A 25,449-nucleotide genomic window follows, 5' to 3' on the forward strand; every position below is an offset into this window, starting at 1 on the left:
AAACACTCCAAAGAGATGTTTTTGAAGGGGGCAGAGCAGTGGAGTAGTTAAGACGTGGGAGTGATGGCGGAATGTGTGTGGGGCACATGGCCGATCTGCTGATGCAGGGCTCAGCAGGGAGCTTAGTAGAGTCCCCATGTATGAGCTGCAGCAGGCCCTGCCGCTGCTTTTGGTATCACAGAGAGGAGCCGGTGCTCTTGGCACAGAGGTTCACAACTGCAGCTGCACCTGGGAAATGACTGGAAACATCTACAGATTACTGCTGAGAGCTTGCCTCAGACCAGAAAGACCAGACCTTTCCAGTGTCCTGCTTGTCCAGGGTGTTTTTTTAAGCTCCATGGTATCTACAGCACAGCCGGGACTGGAGACCATGAAGTTAGCAGGCAGCTTCTTTTTGCAGACCACAGGGCCCTGAGGTCCAGAGCCCCCACAAGGAGTGAGAGTACAGGGCAGCCTGGGTGCCTGTGCCATCTTGCTTTGGACATGAAGGCAGAAAGCTGCAGCAGTTAACCTGACAGAGTCTGCAGGCCTGCAGCTTCACCAGAGGTCACAACTGTGTACAAACTGTGAGCTTCCCGGCTGGGGCTCACCATTCACTGACATGCAAAGTTATCCTGACTTCTAACTCAGTGCTCAAAGCAGCCCCATAGAGACCATTGTCAGAGCCACATCTGTACTAGCTGCAACACCCATCCATGGCGAGATCTCCACTCCACCCCATGGTGTACACAGAATCATATCTGTACTAGCTGCAGCACCCGTCCATGGTGAGATCTCCAGCTCCACCCCACGGTGTACATAAAGCCATATCTGTACTAGCTGCAGCACCCATCCCACAGTGTACATAGAGCACCTGTCCTAGCCTCAGAACCATACACGGTGAGATCCCCAGCTCTACCCCCAGGGAGTGCCTAGAGCCACTCACATTCACAATGAGGAAGTCCAGCCAGCACCAGGCATTGGTGAAATATCTTTTGAAGCCATAAGCTACCCACTTGAGCAGCATCTCAAACACAAAGATGAAGGTGAACACTCTGTCGGTGTACTCCAGCATAGCCTTCACTCGGGGCTTTTGTTCCAGGTAGTTATCCTCAAAGGCCTGCAGGGAAGAGAGAAGAATGGCCCATAGCACTGGGGTCCTGACGCACCGCAAGGACCAGCCAGCCCTACCCTCGGCCTCCGGGGAATAGCCTTAGTAGTCCTTGTGGCCAAGTTTCCTTTCTTTGCTCTGAGGATTAAGTGGACCGTGGAGGATGCACTGTGGGATAGGAACTAACATGTCACAGCACACAGGGATATGCAGTCCTGATACCTGCAGGGCTGTTGGGTAGAACTGAGAAAAGGAACCCTGGGTTGGATTTTGGAAGCAAACCAAAGGGATATTTGCACAGAAGGATGATCACAGGCAGTCCACAGGAAAGGAAAGAATCACCAAGAAACTTCTGAAAATGAGTGCTCTCTCCTACAGGTAATCAAGGAAATTCAAATTAAGAAGAGGCGCCAAATTTTTCTTCCACCAGAGATAAAGGACCCAGTGTTGGTGTGTCTGCTGGGGGTTCGCTTTCAGGAATGACTGATAGGAGTGAGAAAAGGGCCCATATTTGGGAGCCAAGAGGCTGTCGAGTAGCGAGTCAATCTAGCTTTAAGGATGCGCTAAAGACGCTGGGTGCTGTCAGTGTTCACATGACTCTCTGCATGAGGTGTCAACACCCAGCTGCTGGTAGCAGTTTTATGGCTTGGATCAAACTGAGTCCACTTTGGGAAGTGCTTCCTAGGTTAGATCCCCACCTCTGGGACAGTACTAGCCATTGGCATTGGTCCCCGGTTTGCCTCCGTGTGGGGCAACTCTATGGTGCCCCTGGTGGTCAGGGCTCCTGTGCAATCAGCTGAGGCTGGACATCATCTCTCGCGGCTTTTCCCTGCTGCACTCCTCTGTTTCATCCACAAGCATGCCCCAATAAACTGCTAGATCAAGAGACATGGCTCCAACCTCTGGATCTCAGACCAAACCTAAGCCAGGTAGGCATTCAAAAATCACCAATAGTCGGTGTCTCCAACTGTTACTCAATAGCTCTGTCTAGTGTTCAATATTCTTGGCAATCATTAAATACCTCTGATCATCATTCAACATCTGTAATAGTCATTCAAAATCTCCAACCATCAAAAGCTCTGTTTATCATTCAACATCTGTAAAAGTCATTCAGAATCTCCATTCAATAACTCTGAAAGCCATTCAGTGTCTCCGCTGACTATTCCACAGCTCTGAAACCACTCAGTATTTCTGACAGTCATTCATTATTTCTGATTTTCATTTAAAATTTCCAACAGGGAAGATGTGTGGTCCATGTGAGGTGTGAATGTAGGCACCGACTGAGTAAATGAGGGGCACATTCCTATAATGACGTATGTTGTGGCTGTTAAATGAGTTTGTATGAGCATATTTCCCGAGGAAATTTCTTGAGAAACCATAGAACACATACATACATTTATTTTTTAGAATATTTATATATTCTGTGTATGAGAAAGCTGGGAAGAGCCACACCAAAGTGTTTTCAAAGTGAGTTTCTCTTTGAGTGACAGGAAAATGGTAGATTTTTTTCCTTTATCTTTTTCTATAATTTCCAAGTTCCTTTTTCTCACTTCACTTTGTCAGATGAAAATCCATGTTACCTTTTTTTAAGCACTCAAAGCAAAAGCATAAAGAAGACTAAATTTGGTGTCTGTTTGGTCCCATAGGAAAGGAGATAGGGAGCGAAGGGAAGCTGCTGGGGGTGGAGCTGGGGCAGAACAGCTGCTTCAGGATTTGAGTGCCCCCTGGGAATGGGGAGGTTGGCACTAAACTGTAGAGAGAGAGGAGGAGAGAGAAGGGAGCAGCAGCAGGGTACACAGAACAAAGAAGGGCACCTTTGGGGGCGGGCCCATGGGGAGACAGGAGCTGTGAGTGCTGAGGAAGGCAGATTAGCTTGGACCCCAGCTGAGTCTCTGACACCAGCATTTTCGTGTGTGAAAGTATTGGCTAAATGGGGACAGTAAGTCCCTTCCAATGCCTGTGTCTACTTGGCTTAATTAGGATGGGCACTCAGCACCGCAGTGAGCCCAAGTCCATGGGGAGAGAACCTTTCCCTGTTCTTCAGGGTCCAGCATTTGGCCAGAAGCCTCTGGAGTATTGCAGAATTCCACAAGTTTCTACTCCCTAAGACTCTGCTGTTCAATGGCTCTCAGCTGCCCGTGTCCGTCTCAGTCTGCAGCTTGTCGGAAATGCAAGCTCTCAGGTTCTGTCATCTCGCCTCCAACTGGACCCGTGTTTCCACACACCCTCCAGATGACTAGACTAGAGAAAACGATGCCTGAAAAGACCGTGAGACCGAAGAATCAGCAGGCACATGGTTTGCTAAGAAGGGGAAGATGAACTCGGTCTTCCAAAAAGCCAGTGTTAGGAAGACCAGGGGGTAGAAAGCTAAGGGTTTGGGGATCCTTTATGGGCAAAGTTGGGTTTTGCTGCTGCCTAGTTGGTGACAATGGGAGAGTCCTCCACCAACTGAGTCGTAGTTTTCCATCCATAAAGCGGGAGGCACGCAGTCATTGCTGGAAAAGCTTGTATCTAGGTTTAGAATGCCATGGGAGGGGCGTACCGAATACCTCCCATGTGGTGTACTGGGCAAAAGCTTTCCGGCCATCTATAGCCAGGGATTTACAGCTCAAGTCTTGGGGGCAGCCCCACCAAGTCAGCTCCAAGGCCTTTAGATGGAAGCCTAGCCGAGTTGGAGGCCATTGAGCCCAGTACCCCGGTTTCCCTTACCAGTGCTCCACTGCTGAGCAGGATCATGAAGATGATGAAACTCTCGAACCAGCTGTGCTCCACGATGCGGTAGCAGGTTTTCCGCAACTGCCAGCCTGTGGCCCATGGAAACTTACTGGTATTCACTTTGCAGCAGGGGCAGTGGCGAGTGCAGCCTGGAGGGAGAGGTGGTGGACAGGGTCCTAGTTAGCTCGAACTGTCAATTTGACACATCAGTCGCCCTATGGGTATGTCTGTATTGTCATGACTGCTGATTGATATTGCAGGGCTCCGCCCACTGTGGGCAGCACCATTCCCTAGGCAGATGGTCCCAGACTCCGTAAGAAAGCTAGCTAAGCGTGAACTTGTGAGCAAGCACACACAGCATGCTTCACGTTCTTGCTTGAGTTCCCTGCTCTGACTTCTCTCAAGGGTGACAGTGACTTAGAAGCCAAATAAATCCTTTCCTTCCCTCAGTTGCTTTTATTTTTTTATTTTTATTTTTTTTTGGTTTTCTGAGACAGGGTTTCTCTGCAGCTTTTTTAGAGCCTGGCCTGGAACTAGCTCTTGTAGACCAGGCTGGCCTCGAACTCACAGAGATCCGCCTGCCTCTGCCTCCCGAGTGCTGGGATTAAAGGCGTGCTCCACCACCGCCCGGCTATCCTCAGTTGCTTTTAATCATGGTGTGTGATCATAGTACAGGAGGGGGAACTGGACTATATTGTGAGGGATAGTCCAGCAGGACGACCTGCGTTCTGGCATGCTGGGAAAGCCTCTTACGCTCCATCGGGGAAGACTCCTTTCCTGGAGTTTGAGGGAAGTGGTCCCTCCCAGCTCCCCTTTCAATCCAGCTCATTAGGTGCTCCTCTCATGCTGGCCTTGTCATTCAGATGCCTTCCCCAGGCTTCTTCCTTACTATAAATGAACCTGGTGGTCCCCATCCTCGTGCCCACACATCCCTTCGAAGATTGACAGACAGTGAGTCCTGAATCTGATAGTCCTGGGAGGCTACAGCCTTACCCATGCTGGACCTGGAGAGCCACATGTCTGGGGCAGGGTCTGGGTCCAGCTTAACAGAGTTCAAATGGAAGCAGGGACTCAACGAAACGTGGTTCCCCATACTTCCTACTTATTTAAAGTTACTGAGGCCACAAATACCTTCGTGGCAGGAAGTATTTGTGTATTCATCCATCATGCGAGTGTCTATGGAGACTGTAGTGTGCCTCACTTTTGTAAATGCCAAGGGGGAGGGAAGTGAATCAGCACAGGCCCCACTTTTCAGAATGACACCAAAGATGTACCTCCCTCCTGTGGTTCTTCACATCTCCAACCAGATTAGAGTGGTACCCTTTCAAACTCAAGAGGGCTGGTTATGATCTCACAAGGTACACGGAGTCTGTCTTTGCGGCAGACAGCACCTGTGTCTGGCACAGGTACCTACTGCCTGGAGCGAGCCTGTTTGGCTCTCCTGGATGCCAGGTCATGGTTCTGCTCACACAGGCGCCTAGGTGAGAGCCGGGGTGGGACTCTAAACCGGATCAACGTAAGCGTGAGGAAGAGGTCCATGCTCCTTATACCTTCTGTGAAGCAGTCATCTGGCTGATCCAGCTCGTCTGCCAGCTCGGGGATCTTCCTGAGGATTTCCTCTGGGTCCGGGCAGTCCACTGTGCTGCCCTCAGAAGAGCTTGTGTCATCCTCTCCCTGCGGGGCAGAGGCTTGGGGCAGTGAAGGTGGCTCTTTGAGGGACCCGGGACACCTGTCCCTGGCAAGGTTAGCCCCCACAGGGCCCAGGCTCTGCTGTCAACTGTCTTGGCTTGGGACTCAGCAGCTAAAGCCGGGACATGGATGCTCCCTGCGGAGCCCTGTGGCTTAGCTGGGCCTGATGGAGAGCTGGCAATGGCCCGAGACACTGTAATTACACCCATAAAGATGCTCAGCTTTCAATGCACTTGAATATTTAATCGGGGAGTTGTGTTGTGGGGCCCTGCTGTCCTCCCAGCGGCACTGGCCCGTAATGTCTCCAGACGAATTCAATTAGGAGCCGGAGCGGCTCTCATGTTAGTGAACCTGATCACTTGGCTAATGGAGCCAAATGGTAGGGTGGGTCCCCATCTGTCACGGACAGGCCCCTCCCTGCCTGGCCAGGGTTATGGCCAAGAAAACAAACAGAATTAAAACCTGTACCCAGAAGTTATGTGCGAAAGCGCAGAGTAGGGAAAGCTAGCCAGGTGGTCCACAGATCAATTCAGAAGGGGCATGATACCCACAGGCAGAATGTGACACCCCTCAGCCACTCGGGACTAAACGGCTTGTGTCCAGGCCCCCAAACCCCATCGCAGCCCATGCCCTTCTTATCTTAGTCTGCTGCGGTCAGCCTTGCCTGGGCTCAAAGCCAGGTGATGACATTCCTCAGCCGAACGGCTCGATAAGTGTGCGTGTGTGTGTGTGTGGGGGGGGGGGTGGATTGTGTTTGCCTTATCTTGGCCCGATCCAGTGTCTGTCACACAGCTGCACTTGGGGGCAAGGTGTGAAGTTAAAGTCTTGAGTTCCTTACAGTGGCAGTGAAAACACCAACGATCTGGTGCTTGTGTGTGCGCGTGTGACCCTGTGTGGAGGTGCGTGAGCACTGACATGCGTGCTTGGGGGAAAGCCCGAGGCTAAAGTCAGCCATCTTCCTCAGCTGCTCCCTCTTTCCTTCTAGGCAGGATCTCCCACTGAACGTGGAGGACCACCAAGCACCAGGGATCCTCCTGTCTGCCCCTCCCACTCCGCAACACTGACATTATAGGAGTGGACTAGAGTTCCCAGCTCTTTACACGGGGGCTGCGGATACAGAGTCAGGTTCTCTGCATGCACACCAAGTGCGGTACCAGCTAAACCATCTTCCTTGCCCGAGACACCGCCTCTTCACAGGTAGCTCTCTCCACAAGCCTTTCCCTCAGGGTTTGTAGGTGACTCCATGGTTTATTTTTGCCTCCTCCCGCATCCCACAGCTGAGTGTCCTCCCTGCTTGGTTTCTGTGAGGCTGTCAGCTCACCACGCACCTGGAGACAGCCTCCCTCCACCCCAGACTGTTTCAGGCTAGAGAGAACGATGCGGACAAAGGAAAGAGGGAGCGCCCCCCAGGAAGACTCTCTCGCCCAGGAAACACCTCCCGACTCTAGCTGTTGTCTCTGAAAGATTACTTGACTCTCTTTGTTCGCTGCCTTTGTTCCTTTCTTTCTCTTGGCTGTCATTTTCTGGGCACTTACTCCATTTCAGACAGGAACTGAACGTTTGATGAGCAGTATCTCATTTAAGCTTCCAAATAACCTTACCAAATAGGCACTGCCATGCAGTTCTATAGATGAAAACGCAGAGGTTTAGGGGGCAGGAGCTGGCCCTGGGGGAAGCCACACTCTCTCATCCCATTCTTATAGCTGGCTGGGGGTGAGGTTCAGCTGCATAGCATCACGGTGTGATTAACTAGAGGCTGGCATAGGTTAAGGAGGAGGCCCTGTGGTTGGGAGGCAGCTTTGGTCCTGCCCCCATCCTCCAAGAGTATCCATCCTGTCGAGCCTCTCCAGGGAGCGCACATACCTACCTCAGCAGGGACCTGAGGGGTGGTGTCACCCTTCCATCTGTCACCCAGGTACGGAGCCAGGTCCTCCGAGGACATCCCAGAGCCCGGGCTCTTAGGCACTTCAAGGCCTTCGTGCCTTTGTTCTTCCGGCAGCTGTGCCTGCTGGCAAGAGAGGGTCCATCTGGGTAACTGAGTTAATTTCCATTGCTCATTTCTGAATCTGAAGAGCTCTGGCAGCTGACAGGCCTCCAGAGCTAAGGTCCTCACACAAGCACCTTACACGCATGTGTACATGTGCATGAAGTAAGCATGGATGTGTGTATAACTCCTGGCTCCATCTGCATCTGTATGACCTTAAGAAATATATCTAATTTTTCTGATCTTTTTTGTTCCTTCTGTAAAATCAAGAAGGTGAGATTCACTTCATTTCGTTCTTTTGATCACTAAATACATTAATACTTTTAAAGTACATTGCAGGAAATTTGGTTCCACAATAACAGCCACAGCCCTCAGTACCTTGCCAGAAGTCAAGCTGGTCACGAACTAAGGTCATCTGAGCACGCTCACCCCAAGGACTCCAAACTAACCGAACATGCACTTGAGTGGCAGACAACCATTAGAGAGTTCATGTCCCTTACTCCCGGGAGGTGACACTGTGGCCTCGGCTGTCACTCAGACAAAGGAATCTAGAAAATGATAGTTGATAGCAGCAGCTTCTGGGTACAGATGACAACTGTGGGGAGGAAGGTGATGGGAGAGCTGTGGACACCAGGCATAGCTCTAGTGGCCTGGCCAGCAGCACTGTGTGTCCCTGGGGATGCTCGGGGGACCCCTGGACCCCTCGTCGAACACAATGGATGTCCTGGGTCACTGAGGTACCAGCTTAAGGCACCAGGAACCCGTGCATTATCAGAAGGCGTCAGGGTGCCTTAAAGCCTTTGGTTCTGAACATTTCCTCCCGACATCTCTTGTCTGGAAGAACTCTGTAAAGGTGTCAGAACGGCCAGGAGGAGGAGCTGAACTGAACCTGTGTTCTGATGACACCTGGCTCTGCAGCATACCCTTAGCTGCTCATCGAAGAGCCCAGGTTGCTGGAGCCTGGGCAGCATATGTGAAAGACATGGAATGGCAAGTGCCTTGGAGCCGTCTGGGCTCACCTGCTGCTCCTGCCCCCATTTGTCTCCCTAAGGATGCTGAAGCCTTCTCCTTGGTCTTGCTGAGGTGAAGTAGTGCCTCCTCTGGAACGCAGGGCATGGTTTCAGTTTCTGTTTGGCTGGGTTGCCTAAGCCTGGGTTGCCAGGAGCTCAGCACGCTGCCACCCTGATGTTGGAGAGCCTCTCTTCGTTGTTTACTTGGCTGGATTTCGAATCACCATGAAAACACACCTCTAGGTGTGTCTTCCAGGAGGGAAGCCCTACCCTGAATGTGGGAAGTATCCCTGCAGACTGGGGTCCTGGGCTGAATAAAGAAAGACACCAGCCTTCATCTCTGTTCCCCAGCTGTGACCCAATGTGACTATGCCATCCTCACCATGATGGAGCAGACCTTCAGGCCAGGCGACAAAAATGAGTTCTTCTTCCCCCTTTAAGCTGCTTCTATCAGATATGTTGTAACAGTGATGGGAAAAGTGACTAACAGTCACTAACATTTCTCTTCTGCCAAGGGTCACTCTCTGCCAAGGCCTTGCACCCTTCCTGCGGCTGTCTGTCCACTGAGGAACTCTTACCTGTCCTTTGGGGCTCTCTTCCTTCCAAGAGCTCTGAGAATTCTGTTCAATGTCTTCCTCAAGCTCCTCGAGATCAGATTCTCCCTCAGCAATGGGGACTGAAACCCACACATTAGCATCGGTGATGAAGTCCCTGTGGTCTTCCTTGGGGCCATTGAGAGCTGGCTTTGCTGGGCTCCCCACTGCATTGTTGACGGCATCAGCAGCAATGTGGTTCTCAGCTTTGGAGCTGGGGAGGGAGGGTTTTACCCCGAGCTGGGGCTCCACCTTCGGCCAGCGGAGCCGGCAGTGGCTCCTGAAGTAACTGGAAATGGCCTGACTGGACTGATGGCCAAATGCCTGAATCCTGGCCAATGCTACCTGTAAGTTGTTGACCTCCCCATCATCCTCCGGGGCTGTGAGATTGTCAGCACTGAAGGAGTTCAGCAGCAAGGCGATGAAAAGGTTGAGCACCTAAGAGAAGGTGTGGAAGGGGAGGCACATCCATCACTTTGCATTGGAAGCTGAGAAAGAGACGGATGCTGTTCCTTGCTCTTACTCCTATTTATGCAGTATTGCTCGCCAGCATGGGAGATACTGTCACCCAGATACCATCAACCGCATTCAGGTGGCTCTTCCCTCCTCAGTCAAACTTCTCCAGAAATGCCTGCACGGGCACACCCAGAGGTGTATCCGAGGTGACTCCTACCAAGTCACAATCAATATGGGCCACCACAGAGGATCTCCAGCACCTCACTGGCTGATCACTCAGGCCTCCTCCACCCTGGGTTGTCCCTGTTCACCTGGAAGACTCACATCTTGGCAGAATGCATGCCCTGGGCACCATGAGGAGAGTTTGGCGATGTCTTGGGTACCCTGCCTTATGAGGACAAGGATACCTCGCCACAGTAAGGGGTCATGCTGCTGATGGCAAAGGAGCAATCAGAGGGTGGGGTGCTCAGGTGGTCTGCCACTAAGAACTAGCAGAAGGCATGTGTGTCCCCAGGGAGCAGGGTGGGAAACAGACAAGTGTGAATGTGTGTTTATCCTCTCAGCTGAGCTTTCTCACGCCTTTAAGACAGAGGCAAAATTGATTGACTTCTAGAGTTCAAGGTTCCTTTTGCAGAAGACAGGAGTTCTTAGACCACACCTCCCTTCCCAGAGCCTGAAGCTGCACACAGACACTCACTCACAGGTAGAGGGGTTGGAGATGGGGTGGAGAAGGAGTGATGGGACTAATTGGTTCTCCCGAGGGACGGCTCCAAAACTTGAGAGTAGATAGAAACGGTGTGACCATTCAGATCCAAGCGGAGAGCCCTTTACACTCCTTTGAGCCCTGCAGACCAGGGAAAAACTTCCCTTCCATAATGAAAAGCCACCATCCATTGAGTTCCTGGACACAGCATAGGAAATCTGCATCTTTCACCCCCTGTAATTTAATTCTGCCTGCACACCCATGAGTAAGCATTGCTTTCTTGGTTTAAAGAAAATTAGGGCTTAAGAAAGTCACTCTTCGGTCCTGAGTCACTCAGCTAGAAAATGCTGGAGGGGGTTTTCCTACTCGTCTACAGGCTTGTTCCTGGAAAGCCAGGTTGTCCCCTGAAAGCACATGTCCCAGTGTGTGTCCTACACGACTCTGATGAGTCTGAAGGCCCTCCAGTCATTCCAGAGTGTACGTACGTCTGTATGTGTGAGGGTGTGCCTATGGATGTCTGAGGACAACTGTGGCCATTGCTTAGAAGGAATACACCTTGTTTTTGTGACAGACTCTTCCACTTACAAAATAAGTAATAACCCACTAACTAGACGAGGCTGGCTGGTCAGCAAGTCCCAGGGATCCGCCCATCTCTACCTCCCCAGCACTGGGGTTCCGAGAGTGTGCCATCATGCTTGGCCTTTTTTTAAAAATGTGGTTTCTAGGGCTTGAACTTAGGTCTCCATGCTGATACAGCACACACTTTCCTGACAGGGTGTAGGGGTGTCTCCCCAGCCTGTAATTCAGCCTTTGTGGGGTCCCTACTCACCACCAGGTTGCCCAGCACCATCACAGTCAAGAACAGGATGAGGCAGATGGATTTCTCGCTGACTTGCATGCAGACCCACATGTTCTCAATCCACTCTCCACACAGGATCCGGAAGATGACGAGGAAGGAATGGAAGAAGTCACACATGTGCCAGCGGAGCTGCTCATCCTTCCACAGAGCAACACCGTCCTTGCGGCACCCGTAGTACTCCCCGAGAAGCTGCTTTCCGACCAGGGCGAAGATGAAGACGATGATGGCCAGGATGAAGGTCAGGTTGCCCAGGGCCCCCACCGAGTTGCCGATGATCTTGATGAGCGTGTTCAGGGTGGGCCAGGACTTGGCCAGCTTGAAGACCCGCAGCTGTGGAAAAACAGACACTGTCTCAGGTCCTGGTTGCTCTTCACAGCACCTTCTAACTGAAGTCCTGACTGTAAACCAAGCTTGTGGGACAGGCATCAAGTCATCGTACAAGTTTGGGGAGCTCTCCAGGGGCTGCTTTCAAAGACTTTCCTTTTATAAGTCACTCAGCTATGATTATCTCCAGTTGTCCCCCAGTACTCCCGACTGGCAAGTCTAGGGGTCTCATATTGGAGAGGTCAGTCTGTCATCTCTAGTCTTTCTCGTAGCCATAGACTGGACTCTTCCTGGACACGGGTGTGCTGTCTAACTTGAATTTAGTTCTGCCTGGGATGCACAGTAAGAACAGCCTCACTGCCTCCTCACTTAGGGGACAGCCCACTGCCTCAGACACACATTGGTTAACCATCTGTTATGTCTTGGGACAGCTGACAGCCTCTTTTGTCCCTACCGGCTCCGAAACACTTAAGTATGGTTTCATGGATTCAGAATTCACACATCCATTGGACTGGCCAACCACCTTCCTTGTCGTACTGAAGTCCATTCGTGCTTGGCATGGTCCTGAACTGGTTTGTGGTGTGAGTGGAGAAAGGGGGGTGGGATCCTTCTCCTATGGAATTAGCAGTTAGGGACTGAGATAGGATGAAGACTTAAACTTTTCATGGCAGGGCATGGGGTCACGGCTTCGATGGTAAAGGACTCGCCATAGAAGAGTGAAGAACTCAGTTCAATCCAACACCCAAATAAAAACTGGGTGCAATGCCGGGCGGTAGCAAGGCACGCCTTTAGTCCTAGTGTTCGGAAGGCAGAGGCAGGCGTATCTCTGAGTTCAAGGCCAGCCTGGTCTACAGAGTGAGCTCCAGGACAGTCTTCATAACTAATGAGAAACTCTATCTGAAAAAAAAAAAACCACAAAAAAACCCAGCTGGGTGCAGTGGTGAGCACCTCCAGTCCCAGCACCGGGGAGACAAAGACAGGAGGGTCCCTGTGGTTTGCTGGCCAGCCAGCCTAGCTGAATTGGTGAACTCCAGATTCAGTTGGATAAAAGAGTAACGTAGACCCATTAGACACATAGATGGGTGCCTTGCCCAGCCATCAGCAGAGAAGCTTCTTTCTGCAGCAGATGGGAACAAATATGGAGAGAAGCTTCCTCCACAGCCAGACATTATGCACAGAGTGAAAGACCTTGGGACACAATCTCTATCAAATTCCTCTCCTCGAGCTCAGGGAACCCTTTGTAGGAGGAGGCAGGAAGACTGTAAGAGCCAGAGGAGATGGAGGGCACCAAGAAAACAAGGCTCTCTAATTCATCGTGATCAAAGTTCAGATGAACTCACGGAGAATGAGGCGGCCTCTACAGGGGCCTGCGCGGGGCTGCACCAGGTCCTCTGTGTGTATATTATAGCCTCCAGGTTAGTGTTCTTATGGGATTCCTGTGTGTGAGAACGAGTGGGTCTCTGATTCTTGTGCCTTCTCTTGGGCTCTTTTCCTTCTGTTTGTTCATCTTGTCCAACTCCAATGTGATAGTTTTTGTTTTATTTATTATTTTATTTTGTTATGTTTTATTATTACTATCCCTTAGAAGCCTGTTTGTTTTCTAACGAGAGACAGAAAGGGAGTGGATGTGGATGGGAGGGAGGGTGGGGAGGAGCTGGGAAGGGCAGAGAGGCAAAACTGTAGTCAGGATACATTACGTGAGAAAAAATTCATTTTTGATAAAAGAAAAGAACAGTAGTGTGGATAGTGATTGAGGCAGACACGTGATGTTGACCTCTGACCTTCACAAACACATATATGTATAGTTGCCCCCACAGGAACATACAGACATGAACACACACACACATGCACACATGCACACACACATACAGACTTACGTATAGATCTAAATAGGCTGAGGTCTACAACAGAACAAAAGTACTGTGCACAAAGATGCACAAACATTTGAAAACCCATTCGTGTGGTCCTCTAGTTCTCCAGCAAGAAATACACAGGCTCCGCTGTCAGCAATCAGTCAACGTGTGTGGGCAGAGCACCTACAAGGAGACACACTCAGGCCCAGGCGCTAGGATGGGAGGCTGAACAGAAAGCATGGCGGCCATCTCATCACCCAAAGAGCAAGACAAACCCTGAGACGGCAGACGCGTTGTCCGCGCGTCCGCCGGCTTGTCTGTGGGAGGAGTAGGCCTGCTCTGAAACGGACTGTCCTCCCAGTGGACACAGAGATTACAGGAGCAGTCCTGGGCAGAAGCAGTGATAGACACAAGAGAAGATGGAGCAGCAGTCATTCAGGGGGCCCTTTGCGGAGGCGACAGGGAACGCCGACTTCCCAAAGAGAAGTCTTCATTCTCCGTAAGTTCTGGACAAATGGAAATGGACAGGGGAGATAAGGCCCTGGCACTGGATAGCAGCCACCCACCACACTGCGGAGCCTTGTGGACAGTGAGGGACACGGGGAGGTGTTTATTGGCACCTGAGCAAAAATATCAGGTATCACACCCTAGTCAGAATAACTGAATGAAAGAGAAATGGCAGGCTGGAGAGATGGCATGACGGTTAAGAGAGCAGCGGTTGCGGAAGACCAGGGCTTGGCCCCCAGCACCCATGCTGAATGGCTTGCAGGTGCTTGCAACTCCAGTTCCAAGGATGATGCCCACTTCTGGACTCCAAGGAGATTGCACTGACATGTACACACACACACACACACACACACACACACTATCTATCTATCTATCTATCTATCTATCTATCTATCTATCTATCTATCATCTATCTATCTATCTATCTATCTATCTATCTATCTATCTATCTATCTATCTATCTATCATCTATCTATCATCTATCTATCTATCATCTATCTATCTATCTATCTATCTATCTATCTATCTATCTATCTATCTATCATCTATCTATCATCTATCTATCTATCTATCTATCATCTATCTATCTATCTATCTATCTATCTATCTATCTATCTATCTATCTATCTATCTGTGTTAGGCAATGACACCTTAATTGTACTTGGCTAAGAAAATTCATGTTTCCTTAGGTAAGGTGAGAGGGTTAGATATTAATATTAGAACCTCCTTAGTGAGATTGTTAATTGCCATCATTAATCTCTTGTAAAACTATAAGCAAACTGTGTATACTCCTCAACCCAGTACATGGCCTGAGTCATCGTCTATTACTTTTTGTCTTTATAAAGACAAAACAAACAATAAAAATAACCAGGACCTGCCTACTGTGTTCCAAAAATATCTGGGCTTGGAGTTCCTGATTCTCAGCCGGTCAGTCAGCACACAGTAGAGAGTGTCTGCTGCTGGGGCTCTGGTCAGTCAGTCAGCACACAGTAAGAAGTGTCCGCTGCTGGGGCTCTGGTCAGTGAGTCAGCACACAGTAGGAAGTGTCCGCTGCTGGGGTTCTGATCAGTTAGTCAGCACACAGTAGGGAGTGTCCGCTGCTGGGGCTCTGGTCAGTCAGTCAGCACACAGTAGGGAGTGCTGGGGCTGAGGTCAGTCAGTCAGCACACAGTAGGGAGTGTCTGCTGCTGGGGCTCTGGTCAGTCAGTCAGTCAGCACACAGTAGAGAGTGTCTGCTGTAAGGCTGTGGTCAGTCAGTCAGCACACAGTAGGGAGTGTCCTCTGTGGGGCTGTGGCCAGGCAGCCCACTGGCTCCTGCTCATGCCTGAATGAGTAGAGATGAGCACTAACTACCCTGTGTCCACGCTCCCCACAGCCATTACCTTTGCCCCACCCAGCTAATTATTCTCCACAGTCTTTGTCCAATATATATTATGACAAAGAAATTCTTCACAGATCATGCAATAATTTATAAACAATCATTTTTGGCAGGTGCTGAATATTCATCTATAATTAATATACCACTTCTTTAATTAATCTCAGAATTAACATAAAAACTTCACTTTGAGGGAAACAGGCTAGAAAGAAGCCATGGTATTTATGTGGCTAGAAACTAACTTGAAGCCAATTTATCTTAAACTGCCCCCCTTCTTCCCTCTTGCTCTCTTTTCATAATTATTCCCCCCTCTCTTCTTTCTCTCCCCTTCCCCAACCCCCTCTCTGGATCTCATGTAGCCAGTCTGGTCTCAAACTAAGGAAGTCTGAATTCTTGATTTTCTTATCTCCACGCCACCAGCCCTGGGATCACAGGGCCACTACACCTGGTCTTGTGTGGTACTGGGACAGACCCGGCTCTTCATGTGTGCTAAGCAAGCACTGATCTTTCTCTTTAATGAAGATGCTTTTTTTCTAGAATAGAGTAAAAAGTCCATCTGATCTCCATGGAGGAAGTCACCATTTGATGATGAAACAAGTCTTGTGGTTGTAAAAAAAAAAAATCAGAAGACAGGGGTACCTGATAGTGCATATTGAGTTCTCTCAAAGTTCTCCTCCCACCAAATACTGCAGAAAATGTCAGACAGTAAGAATCTTAATCATACCAATAACCCATAGATAAAGTATGCATTTCATCCAAATATTAAACAAATGTGAAGGTTCAATTTACTTCCCTTCGGGCTCAAAGGAAGGCAGTTTCCAGTGCCCCTGGCAAGCACTTCCCTTTGGACTCAAAGGAAGGCAGTTTCCAGTGCCCCTGGCAAGCACTCAGGTTTGAGATGCTGGGTTGATGCTCAGAATGGAGATGGAGGCAGTTCAATGCACAGTACTTCCGGGCCCAAGTGTAACACCCTCTGATTTTCTCTGCCTCTCCCACAGCCCCCACGGAAGCCACCCACGGAGGTGGGGATATCATGAGATGGGATAATCCCGAGACCTGAGTTACTCCTTGGAGCAAACTCTCCGGCCAGTGACAAGTACACTATGTCACTTCACAGACTGAGAATTGCTACTGAAAATAATTGTATTTATTCTGACTAGCATAGAAATTGGCTCATCGAAAAGAGATGGCGCCATTTAAAAACCACACTGTGTGTGCCACTGGCTTTGTGGTTATACTGTGAACAACCAGAAAACTGACAGAAAAGACTTGGAAAGTGTTATTTCTGTTATTCAGTGACAAGCACATTGCTTGTCATAATTCCAGGGTAGACTGTGAGTTTCCTGAGCCATCATGAGACAAGGGTTTGTGAAACCCGAGAGTTGGGAAGCTGGGACTGAAGGCCTGTGGGGAGAGGTCTTGCTTAGCATGCTCAGGACGCTAGGCTCGATCCCCAGCATTTCATAAACCGTGGTGGTGCATACCCATAATCCTAGCGCTTGGGAGGTGGAGGATGGAGGATTGGAATTCAGAGTCATTTTCAGCTACAGAGCAAGCTGGAGGCCTGTACCTTAAAAACCAAACCCAAAGGAAAGGTCTTGTCCTTGAGTGTCAGTTTGTGGCTGACTATGGTTGTCAAGGTATTCTAAGACAGACTCATGATTCGGGAATATCTTACTAATGTATAAGAAATGAAAGGAAAAGCCGGGCGGTGGTGGCGCACGCCTTTAATCCCAGCACTTGGGAGGCAGAGGCAGGCGCATCTCTGTGAGTTCGAGACCAGCCTGGTCTACAAGAGCTAGCTCCAGGACAGGCTCCAAAGCCACGGAGAAACCCTGTCTCGAAAAACCAAAAAAAAAAAAAAAAAAAAAAAAAAAAAAAAAAAAAAAAAAAAAAAAAAGAAAGAAAGAAAAGAAAGGAAAGGAAATAGAATCCAGACGTTTTTGCTCCTAGAAGATTTGGGGAAGCACCTTGCTTTTCATCACTAACAATGAGATCGCGTCTTTGGGTATTGGAAATGAGTTAGCAATTCTGAGAAAAAGAAGCGTTCACGTCGAGTTCACACTAATGGTGACTCATCATTTCTATTGAGAAAGAAAGGCCGGGGTGAAAGGAAAGAACTGAGGGTCACGTCAGAGGATGCGCTTGGGGGTGTGTGCCACAATCCAGCCCTGTAGCCAGCTACGTGGTTAGGGAAATGGCATCGCACAGAAAACCAGGAGCCTTGAGGTAAGGAACTCTGAGCTCTCAGGACTTACAAACCTGCCTCTCGCTCTTCCTAAGCGGGAAGCAAATCATGAGGACCGCAAGGCTGTCTTCAGGGGCTGCAGATTCCGTCTGCAGAAGCCCAGCTAGGGCCTGGGACTCGCATCAGACTGGAATATGGGTGAGAAACAGAACTTCGCTGGATTCAGTGGCTGAGATTTTGAGTTCTCTAATTTTTCTTTTGGAGCTGAGAGTAGAATCCAGGTCCTTGTGGATGCTATAAAAGCACTTTATTGCTGAGCACAGCCCCCAATTAAAAACATATAAAATCAAAATGCTTGTTATGTAATGAGTTGAAACAAACAATTGTTACAAAATGTGGCTGTCTTGGGAGAAAGTAAAGATTTTAGCTAACTTTTAATTTTGACTAAGCCAACAACTGATGCTGTAATTTCAAAACCAACTACTCAAAGAATTAAAGCAGGACATTTAGTAAATGGGAGGGACATAATTCAAAGAGAGGTGGGGGAGGGGAAGAGAAGACAGCTGAAAGAAAGGAGAGAGAGAGATCAAGTTAAAGATAGATGTTCATTTACTTTGAGATTGATGCACTCAGTGCTTTGGCTAAAAGATGAAGACTGGCTGGCCGAAACTGAGCAAGGACCCCCAAGTCTGACTGTATGGCATCTGCAGGAGGCACATGAAGGTGGAAGTAGGAGCATGGATACAAAGACGCTGGGCAAACTCTAAAGCAGAAGAAAGCAGGCTCCGTAATTACTGTCAAGGAAAAAACAGACTTATAAAAAAAGGTAAAAACAATCTTTATAGCACAAAGAAGGTTATTCTTAATAATAAAAGTTTGATATTACCAGGAAGCTATAAAACTTAAAATATGTGTGCACTCGGTAATCCAGACTCAAGGCAGAACCACACGAGCAACAGATACACCATAATCACAGCAGAGATATTTTAAGCACTACTTTCTCGGTAATTGCTATAACAAGCAGTAGACAACAATAAGCCAGGGTATAAAATGCCTCCTGTCATAAAGTTTCTCTACCCGCAGCACAGAGGCAGCGCTGTAGCCCACGAGGGCAGCAGACTCGTCCTAGTTAAATGTGTAGGAATATTTCCAACATACTGAGCCAAAGAGAAGGGATGGATAAGGGGTAAAACCTTAAAACCAACAACATCCATTCTTTGACTTTAATACAACAGAGCTAGAACCCGGCCACACAACTGGAATCCCCCACGTTCTGAAATGAAGAACCGCTCTTCCTATTAACCTTTGAGTCCAAGGATAAATCAAAGTCGAAATTAGGAAGCATTTAGAATCAAACAAGGAAAAAATCGACAGATTGAAGCAGTTCTTAGAAGGAAATAGAAGTCTTACATGAAAATATAAGAAAAATAGATCGAAAACTGTATGTTAAGAAGTTAGGAAAGAACAAGCTATGAAGGCTGGAGAATGTAATTAAGATAAGATTAATTGAAATGGGGAAACATCAATGATGCAGAGAGGACCAACGAGCGACAAGTTGGCTCTTTGAAGAAGCTAATTAAATTGATGGCTCTCAACGAGACTAACGGAAAACGAGGAGGGAAACACGAGTCAGCGTTGCGAAGAAAGGTACGGCATAAACGCAGCTGGCAAAGACCCTTAGCAAATAAGAAAGTACCTTCAACTCCATGACAATAACACTAGACAAGAAGAGTCCATCTCCAGAGCAAAAACAATTTACCAGACAAGCCTGAGAAATAAAGCCGTCGACAGCTCAAGACGTCAGGAAAATCCAATCACTAGGGAAAGTCCCCATCCCAGAGACAGCTTCCCTAGAGAACTCTACCAAACTCCTAAGGAGCAAATGATTCCAAAACCACACCAAGATTCTGCATTAAAAAAGGAAATATTTCTCAGGTTTTTTTTTCTCAAAGAGTAGCATATGCTTGATATCAAAACCTAGGAAGGATTTTGTAAAATTAAAAAAACCCAATTTATGAAAATGGATGCAAAAGCCTCACAGATTACTAGAAAATTGAACCTGTTCATTTAAATTTATTAAACTTATTCATTTTATTAAAAATGCATCACCAACAAATTGGGCTTACTCTATGAATGTAAAGATTCAGCAACAAAAACTCAATTTTTAAAAAATAACGTGTTTCTCTCTCTTTCTCTCTCTCTCTCTCTCTCTCTCTCTCTCTCTCTCTCTGTGTGTGTCTGTGTGTGTGTGTGTGTGTGTGTGTGTGTAGGTGCGTCTGAGTCAGTCACCAATGGAGGCCAGAAGAAGGCGAAGGAGCCCCTGCAGCTACAGGAAGTTGTGAACCACTTAGCATGGGTGCTGAGAACCAAACGGGTCCTCTGCAGGAGCAGCACGTGATTTTTACCACTGGCCATCTCTCCAGACCCCTATATGGTTATCTCAATGTTATTTTCTCTTTCTTTTAGGGGTAGAATAAATCTGATCTCTCTCTCTTTTCTGTTTTTCTTCTTTTTAGTTGACGTGAAATATGGGACAAGAGGTGATGTCTCTGTTTGTGTATATACGTGTAAAGATCAAATTAGGGTAATTAGCATACATGCCATCTTCATCATTATCATTTCTTCTTGGTAAGAACATTCAGAATCCTCTCCTGGGCCACTCTGAAATATGCAATGCATCATTATTAACTGTTGATGGGATTGTCTTATATACAGAACAATGGTCTGATAAAATTAAAGATCTATTCATGATAACTACTTAACAAAAGAAAACTGGTAAAGGTTTTCCATTAAAGAAAAAGCTGCAGAAGTGTCAGGCTTGTTGAGATATTGGGAGTATTGTCTCTGCAGTCAAGAAAGCAAGGTCGTTTGTTATTAAGACTTCTTTTCAGTGGGTACTAGATGTCCTAGCTGGCGTGGTCACATAGTAAGAAGAATCAAATGGCACAGGGGTTAGAAAAGAAAAACAAAATGTATTGTTTGCACATGATATGATCATGTTGAAAAATCTAAAAGAATCCATGGATGAACCATCAGAATTAACAAAAGGGACTTCCGGGTGCAAAAATATTAACTATCAGAATACTGGCTCAAATTAGCAAAGACCATTTTAAAATATGTAAGGTCTGTATAGAGAAAATGGTGGGAAAATCGTCAACTTGGAAGGCTGAACTGGATGGAGAGGGTGCTGTCTTTATAGATCGCAGATTACATAACACAGAGTTTCGGTTTCTTCCCACACTGACTGCTAGACTTTATTGCAGTCGGGATGAAGAGAAGACTCAGGAGCTCTGTGTCTGTGTAGCTGTGGACATAGCTGCTTCTCAAAGCAAACTGGAAGCCAGAGGCCAGCACATTCTTAGAGTAAAACCAGGCGGGGGAAGGGGGAGTTATTAGCTACTCTTCTCATCGCTGTAATCAAGCAGGAAGAATTAAGAGGGTTTAGGGCACACAGTCCATTATGTGGGAAGGAATGGGGGCAGCGATGTCAGAGGTCCCAGCCAGAGAGAGAGGACGGGTCCCTCTCAGGTCCCTTTCACGGGGCGCAAGAGTTTCAGGAGTCACAGCTACGTCTGTTGTTTGCCGTCTGTACCTGGAAAGGAGGCAAGAGGGCGAGGCAGCAGCTGAATGGTGCAGTCTCTGCTGCTCAGGGGTGAATGTAAACTGGAATTCGAAGACTTAACTCTAGACCTCTGTTTCCTCACATAAGAAATGGAATGATGGGACCAACATTCACAATACAGAGCCAACGATGATAGCGAGTCCTTGACTGAAGACAGTGGGACTGGGGAGGATGCCCTCTGTTGAGAAAGGCGACATCCAAGGGCACATCTGACATGTGAAAACTTGCCCTCTAGGCCGTTCGGCTTACTTCCCTCCATTTTATTCTGCCTGTCCCCACCTCCCATGCCTCTCACATCCAGGGCAACCTTCCCCTCTCAGTGAACCCTGCGGGAAGCACCATCACAAACACCCTCAGAAGTTGTCTGCACTGAAGTTTGCAGTGAAGGTAGATGAACCAGTACAGTGGGTGACTGGATTTATAGACACAGCCGTGTTCTAAGTGCAGTAATTAAAATTGCAAAGTACTAGGGCAAAGACAGACTGATAGACGCCTTAAATCATGACCAGCGGTGGCACTTGGGGAAGGGCAAGAAGAGTTGCTTAGAATTTTCTTCTTTTTTCTCTTCTCCTTCCTTTTCCCAACCAACTAACTTTCTACCAAGTACCAACTTGTGCCTAGCATCTGGGGTAGAATGGCAGGAAAGAAGACCCTGATTTTAGCTATCTGGACGACCACGATATAATAGTTAGAATCTGAGAAGAGCAGATTTGTTTGAAGAGCAAATCCCGTTTCAGATACTGGAGTGTAGAGGCCCTCCATGAAGCAGGAATGCGCTGAACACAGAAGGCTGAGGATCTGTTGAACTAAGTGAAGACTGGAGGAATGTCTCCCAGGCAGAGAGCAAGTGTGTGTGTGTAGGGGGGGCAGCTGTGGCTGGAGAAAAGTTGGTGGGAGAGAAGGGAGAGGGTACTGGAGTCTTGTCTGCCCTGAGGACCTCAAGTTTTATTCTCAGAGCAAGAGGAATCCAGTGGAGAGGTGTCTGTGACAAGGCCCCTCACCAGTTTAAGGCGGTCATAAGAAGGGAAGTTGTGCTGGTTTGACGAGGAGGCACTTAGAGCGAGTGCTACACCATTCGTTCCACTTTTCTAAAATTTAAAGCAGCTTCGAAAACTAAGAGTTGCTCACTAAAGCTAGAGAACTACAAAACAGATCATCTTGGCTGTGTATTTTCTCCCAGGAATGCTCAGTGACCAAGGCCGGCATGGAGAGAGATGCTGGGCTTTGCAGGACAAAGGGGAGGGGGCTGGATTTGTCGTTGATGGGATAATAATACGGACAGACTATGGACTCACCGCCAGGCTGTGGGGACTCAGAAGAGAGCCCACACATGCGGCTGGGCGATGTGGTTAGAGACTTGTGAATTGATTGGTGTGTCAAAATCAAGAAGATGGGCGGGTAGCAGACACGACCCTGCCTCTGTCTCACAGAAGAAGAGAGGAGTGGGGAGCTACCCAGTAGCGTCTCCAAGGGACAGTGTCCATGGGGTCTAGCTGTGAACAGACATGTCAAGTTTGGGTCACTCCTGTTCCATTACGACACATCCTGGGGACAGTCACACCAGTTCTTCAAGCTTGCCCCTTGCTTGTTTCCAGGAGTCAGTGAAACTCCAAGCATCTTCTAGATGGCTTGGGGACTTGAGGATGTCGGTGACCTCGGACTCTCCTGGGACTCTCAGGTTTGCTTGGCTGACAAAAGCAGTTGTGTTATGAGTGGCTGGCAGGCTATGGAGACTGGTGATTGAATAAAGGAACGCCTCCAGTAGAGGGCGCCCTGGAGCTGAGTTTGGAGAGGCTAGGAGCATGGAGGCTTTTGTGGGTGTGCAGCACTGGATTGTGATTTGGGGAGCCAAGAAATAAGAGAACGCCTTTTTGAGATGGGTTGGGGCTGGGACCCAGCAGTCGGGCGATGGGGATTTGAGTCCCAGATCAGATACTAGCGTGGCTGGGAGACATTGGGTTCACCATTAAAGCAGCAGTGTCTCAGGGTTGGGAGCATTAAATGAGGCCCATTCTATCAAGAGTGTAATGCTATGGCTTAGCCACATCTTCAGAAAATGTTAGATGTTGGGACTTCATTGCTGGGGCTACTATTTGATGAGAGAATGGGGGGCATTCAGAGGTCCCCTCCACAGATGAGGGACTGAGGCACCAAGAGAGGGAATGCCCCTACTTTACATCAGTGAAAAGCAGAATTTCTGACTCTTGAAACCATGCTCTGCCTTGCTCCCACAAGAAGAGAATGGGAGTGGGGGTTGGCTGGCAGAGTCCTCAATAGGTACAGTGCCTGTCCCCTAGGGGTCATCCTCCCTGGGCCTGCGTGGGAGTTCCCCAATGGCCAAGCAATGACATTACCAGACGGAAGGTGCGGAGCACAGACAGGCTGCCCTTCTTGGCTATGCTCAGCTCCAGCAGGCTCACGGTGACGATGACGCAGTCAAAGATGTTCCACTTCTTCTGGAAGTAGTAGTAGGGGTCGAAGGCAATGATCTTGAAGGCCATCTCCATTGTGAAAAACACCGTGAAGACCTGAGGAGGGAACAGTGTTCAGCGTTGTGAGGTCTTTTGCCAAGAAAAGAATCTTGTTTACAAGATAGCAAAGCATGCTGGGTGTGGTGGCACGTGCCTACAAAAACAAAACAAAATAATAATAAAAAAAAAACAGCCTCCAGGAGGCTGCAGCCGGAGGATCTCAGGGTTGAGCCCAGGCTGAGCTATCCAACAAGATCCTGTCTCAAAATAGTGGCATTAAAAATAAAAATAGAAGAAAACAGCAAATCCTTTTGTTTTGTTCTTGAGGACTGTAGGTGGGGATTTCTGAGCCACTGATGTCCAGAGAATACACATTAGAACCCAGGTTTCTGTTTTCTATCCCTGTCCCTCCCTCCCTCTCTCTCTCTCTCTCTCTCTCTCTCTCTCTCTCTCTCTCTCTCTCTCTCTCTCTCTCTCTCTCTCTCTCTCTGTCTCTCTCTGTTTCTCTCTCTCTCTCTGTCTCTCTGTCTCTCTCTGTTTCTCTCTCTCTCTCTCTCTCTCTTTCTCTGTTCCCATGTGTGGGTATACATTGTGTGTGTGTGTATGTGTGTTCCTATGTGTGGATATACATTGTGTGTGTGTGTTCCCATGTGTGGGTATACATTGTGTGTGTCTGTGTAGTCATGAGTGTGGCGGCCAGAGGCTGACATGGAGAGTCTTTCCCATTCATGCTCTACCTTATGTATTGAGGTAGGCTCTCTGACTTGAACCCGGAGCTCACCTATTCTGCCACCCTCCAGCTTGCTCTCAGGATCTCCTACCTCAGCCTTCTGTGTGCTGGAACTGCAGGTGGGCCCACACAGCTCCTACTAGCACTTCCATGGGTGCTGGGGTCTAAAATTCCCTCCAGTCCTCAGCACAGCAAAATGTTTTACCTGCTGAGGCGTCCCCCCTCCCCTTTGTTCTTCTGTTCTAGGGGTGGTGGGTGCAAAGTAAGTAGATAACCATTAGAATAGACTCCAATACATAATTATGTTAACAATTGTCAGTCTGGTCCAGCAGTCAAAACGTGTGGGTTGTGAGATGAAAACCCAGCCCAGCCACTTCCTTGCTTATAAGCGTGGAAAAGCAATACACCCTTTCCATGCCTCAATTCCTCATCTGTGTAATGGGTATAATGGCAGCACATGCTTGGGTAGTTCCCAGTAGGCAACAATTCTCGAATAAATAGCAGCGACTAAAATCAGCAATCCGTGGCCTTCTTAAGATTCCCTTTGCTCTGAAGGTTGATTGTCTTACAGAGGGCAGAGCTCTGACCTTTAGGGGTCTCTCACTTGAACCCAGGACTCACTATTCTGCCACTCTGCAGAGTCAGCTTGCCATGGGGATCTCCCACCGCAGCCTTCTGAGTGCTAGGATCACAGGCGGGTCAACATGCCCACCTGCACTTCTGTGGGCGACCTTAAAGGTCAACACCAGGCAACAAAAGCCAGCAAGGGAAGGAGGCAGGGACGAGAGAAAGCCAAGTTTAAAGTAACATCATATAGGACACTTCAGTCTCCCCGATGAGTGTGCTACATGGCACACACGTTTGTGCATGCCTCTCGTCCCCTGTTCTGCCCACCACTCTTCAATGACCACATTGAAAGTCATATCCAGGGGCTGGGGAGATGACTCAATTGCCCAAACACTGCCACAAAAGCATGGAGGACCCGAGTTGAATCCTCACAATCCCCGTAAGAAGCCAGGTGTGGTGGTATACACTTGTAGTACCAGTGCAGGGGAGGTAGAGGCAGGATATCCCTGGGGCTCCCTCCCAGCCAGATTAGCAGAGCTGATGAGACCCCTGCTCAGTTAGAGACTCTGTCTCCAAACAACAGGGCTGGGAGGAGGGGAGATAAGAAAGGAACATGATAAAAATATGCTGCATAAAATTCTTAAAAAATATAGAAATACATAAAAACAGCAACAACAAGAAGCTGATAGTTCCTAAGGAATGACATCCAAGGT

General features: G+C 48.4%; 1 protein-coding gene across 3 annotated transcripts in view; it reads right to left on the bottom strand.

Annotated features, from left to right (window-relative positions):
- Scn10a (sodium voltage-gated channel alpha subunit 10) overlaps positions 1–25,449 on the bottom strand; it is a 105,166-nt gene that overhangs the window by 19,868 nt on the left and 59,849 nt on the right. For 2 of the 3 annotated variants that reach the window (XM_038321782.1, XM_038321780.1), the window contains exons 14-20: positions 23,323–23,496; positions 11,070–11,429; positions 9,067–9,519; positions 7,362–7,502; positions 5,356–5,479; positions 3,800–3,954; positions 926–1,099 (exon numbers count right to left, since the gene is read on the bottom strand). In XM_038321782.1, the coding sequence (XP_038177710.1) occupies positions 926–1,099; positions 3,800–3,954; positions 5,356–5,479; positions 7,362–7,502; positions 9,067–9,519; positions 11,070–11,429; positions 23,323–23,496 (1,581 nt within the window). The remainder of the gene's footprint in view (positions 1–925; positions 1,100–3,799; positions 3,955–5,355; positions 5,480–7,361; positions 7,503–9,066; positions 9,520–11,069; positions 11,430–23,322; positions 23,497–25,449) is intronic. The other variant, XM_038321783.1, reaches the window with a different exon arrangement.

Source organism: Arvicola amphibius, chromosome 3 (assembly GCF_903992535.2).
Source record: "Arvicola amphibius chromosome 3, mArvAmp1.2, whole genome shotgun sequence".
Classification (NCBI taxonomy): domain Eukaryota; kingdom Metazoa; phylum Chordata; class Mammalia; order Rodentia; family Cricetidae; genus Arvicola; species Arvicola amphibius.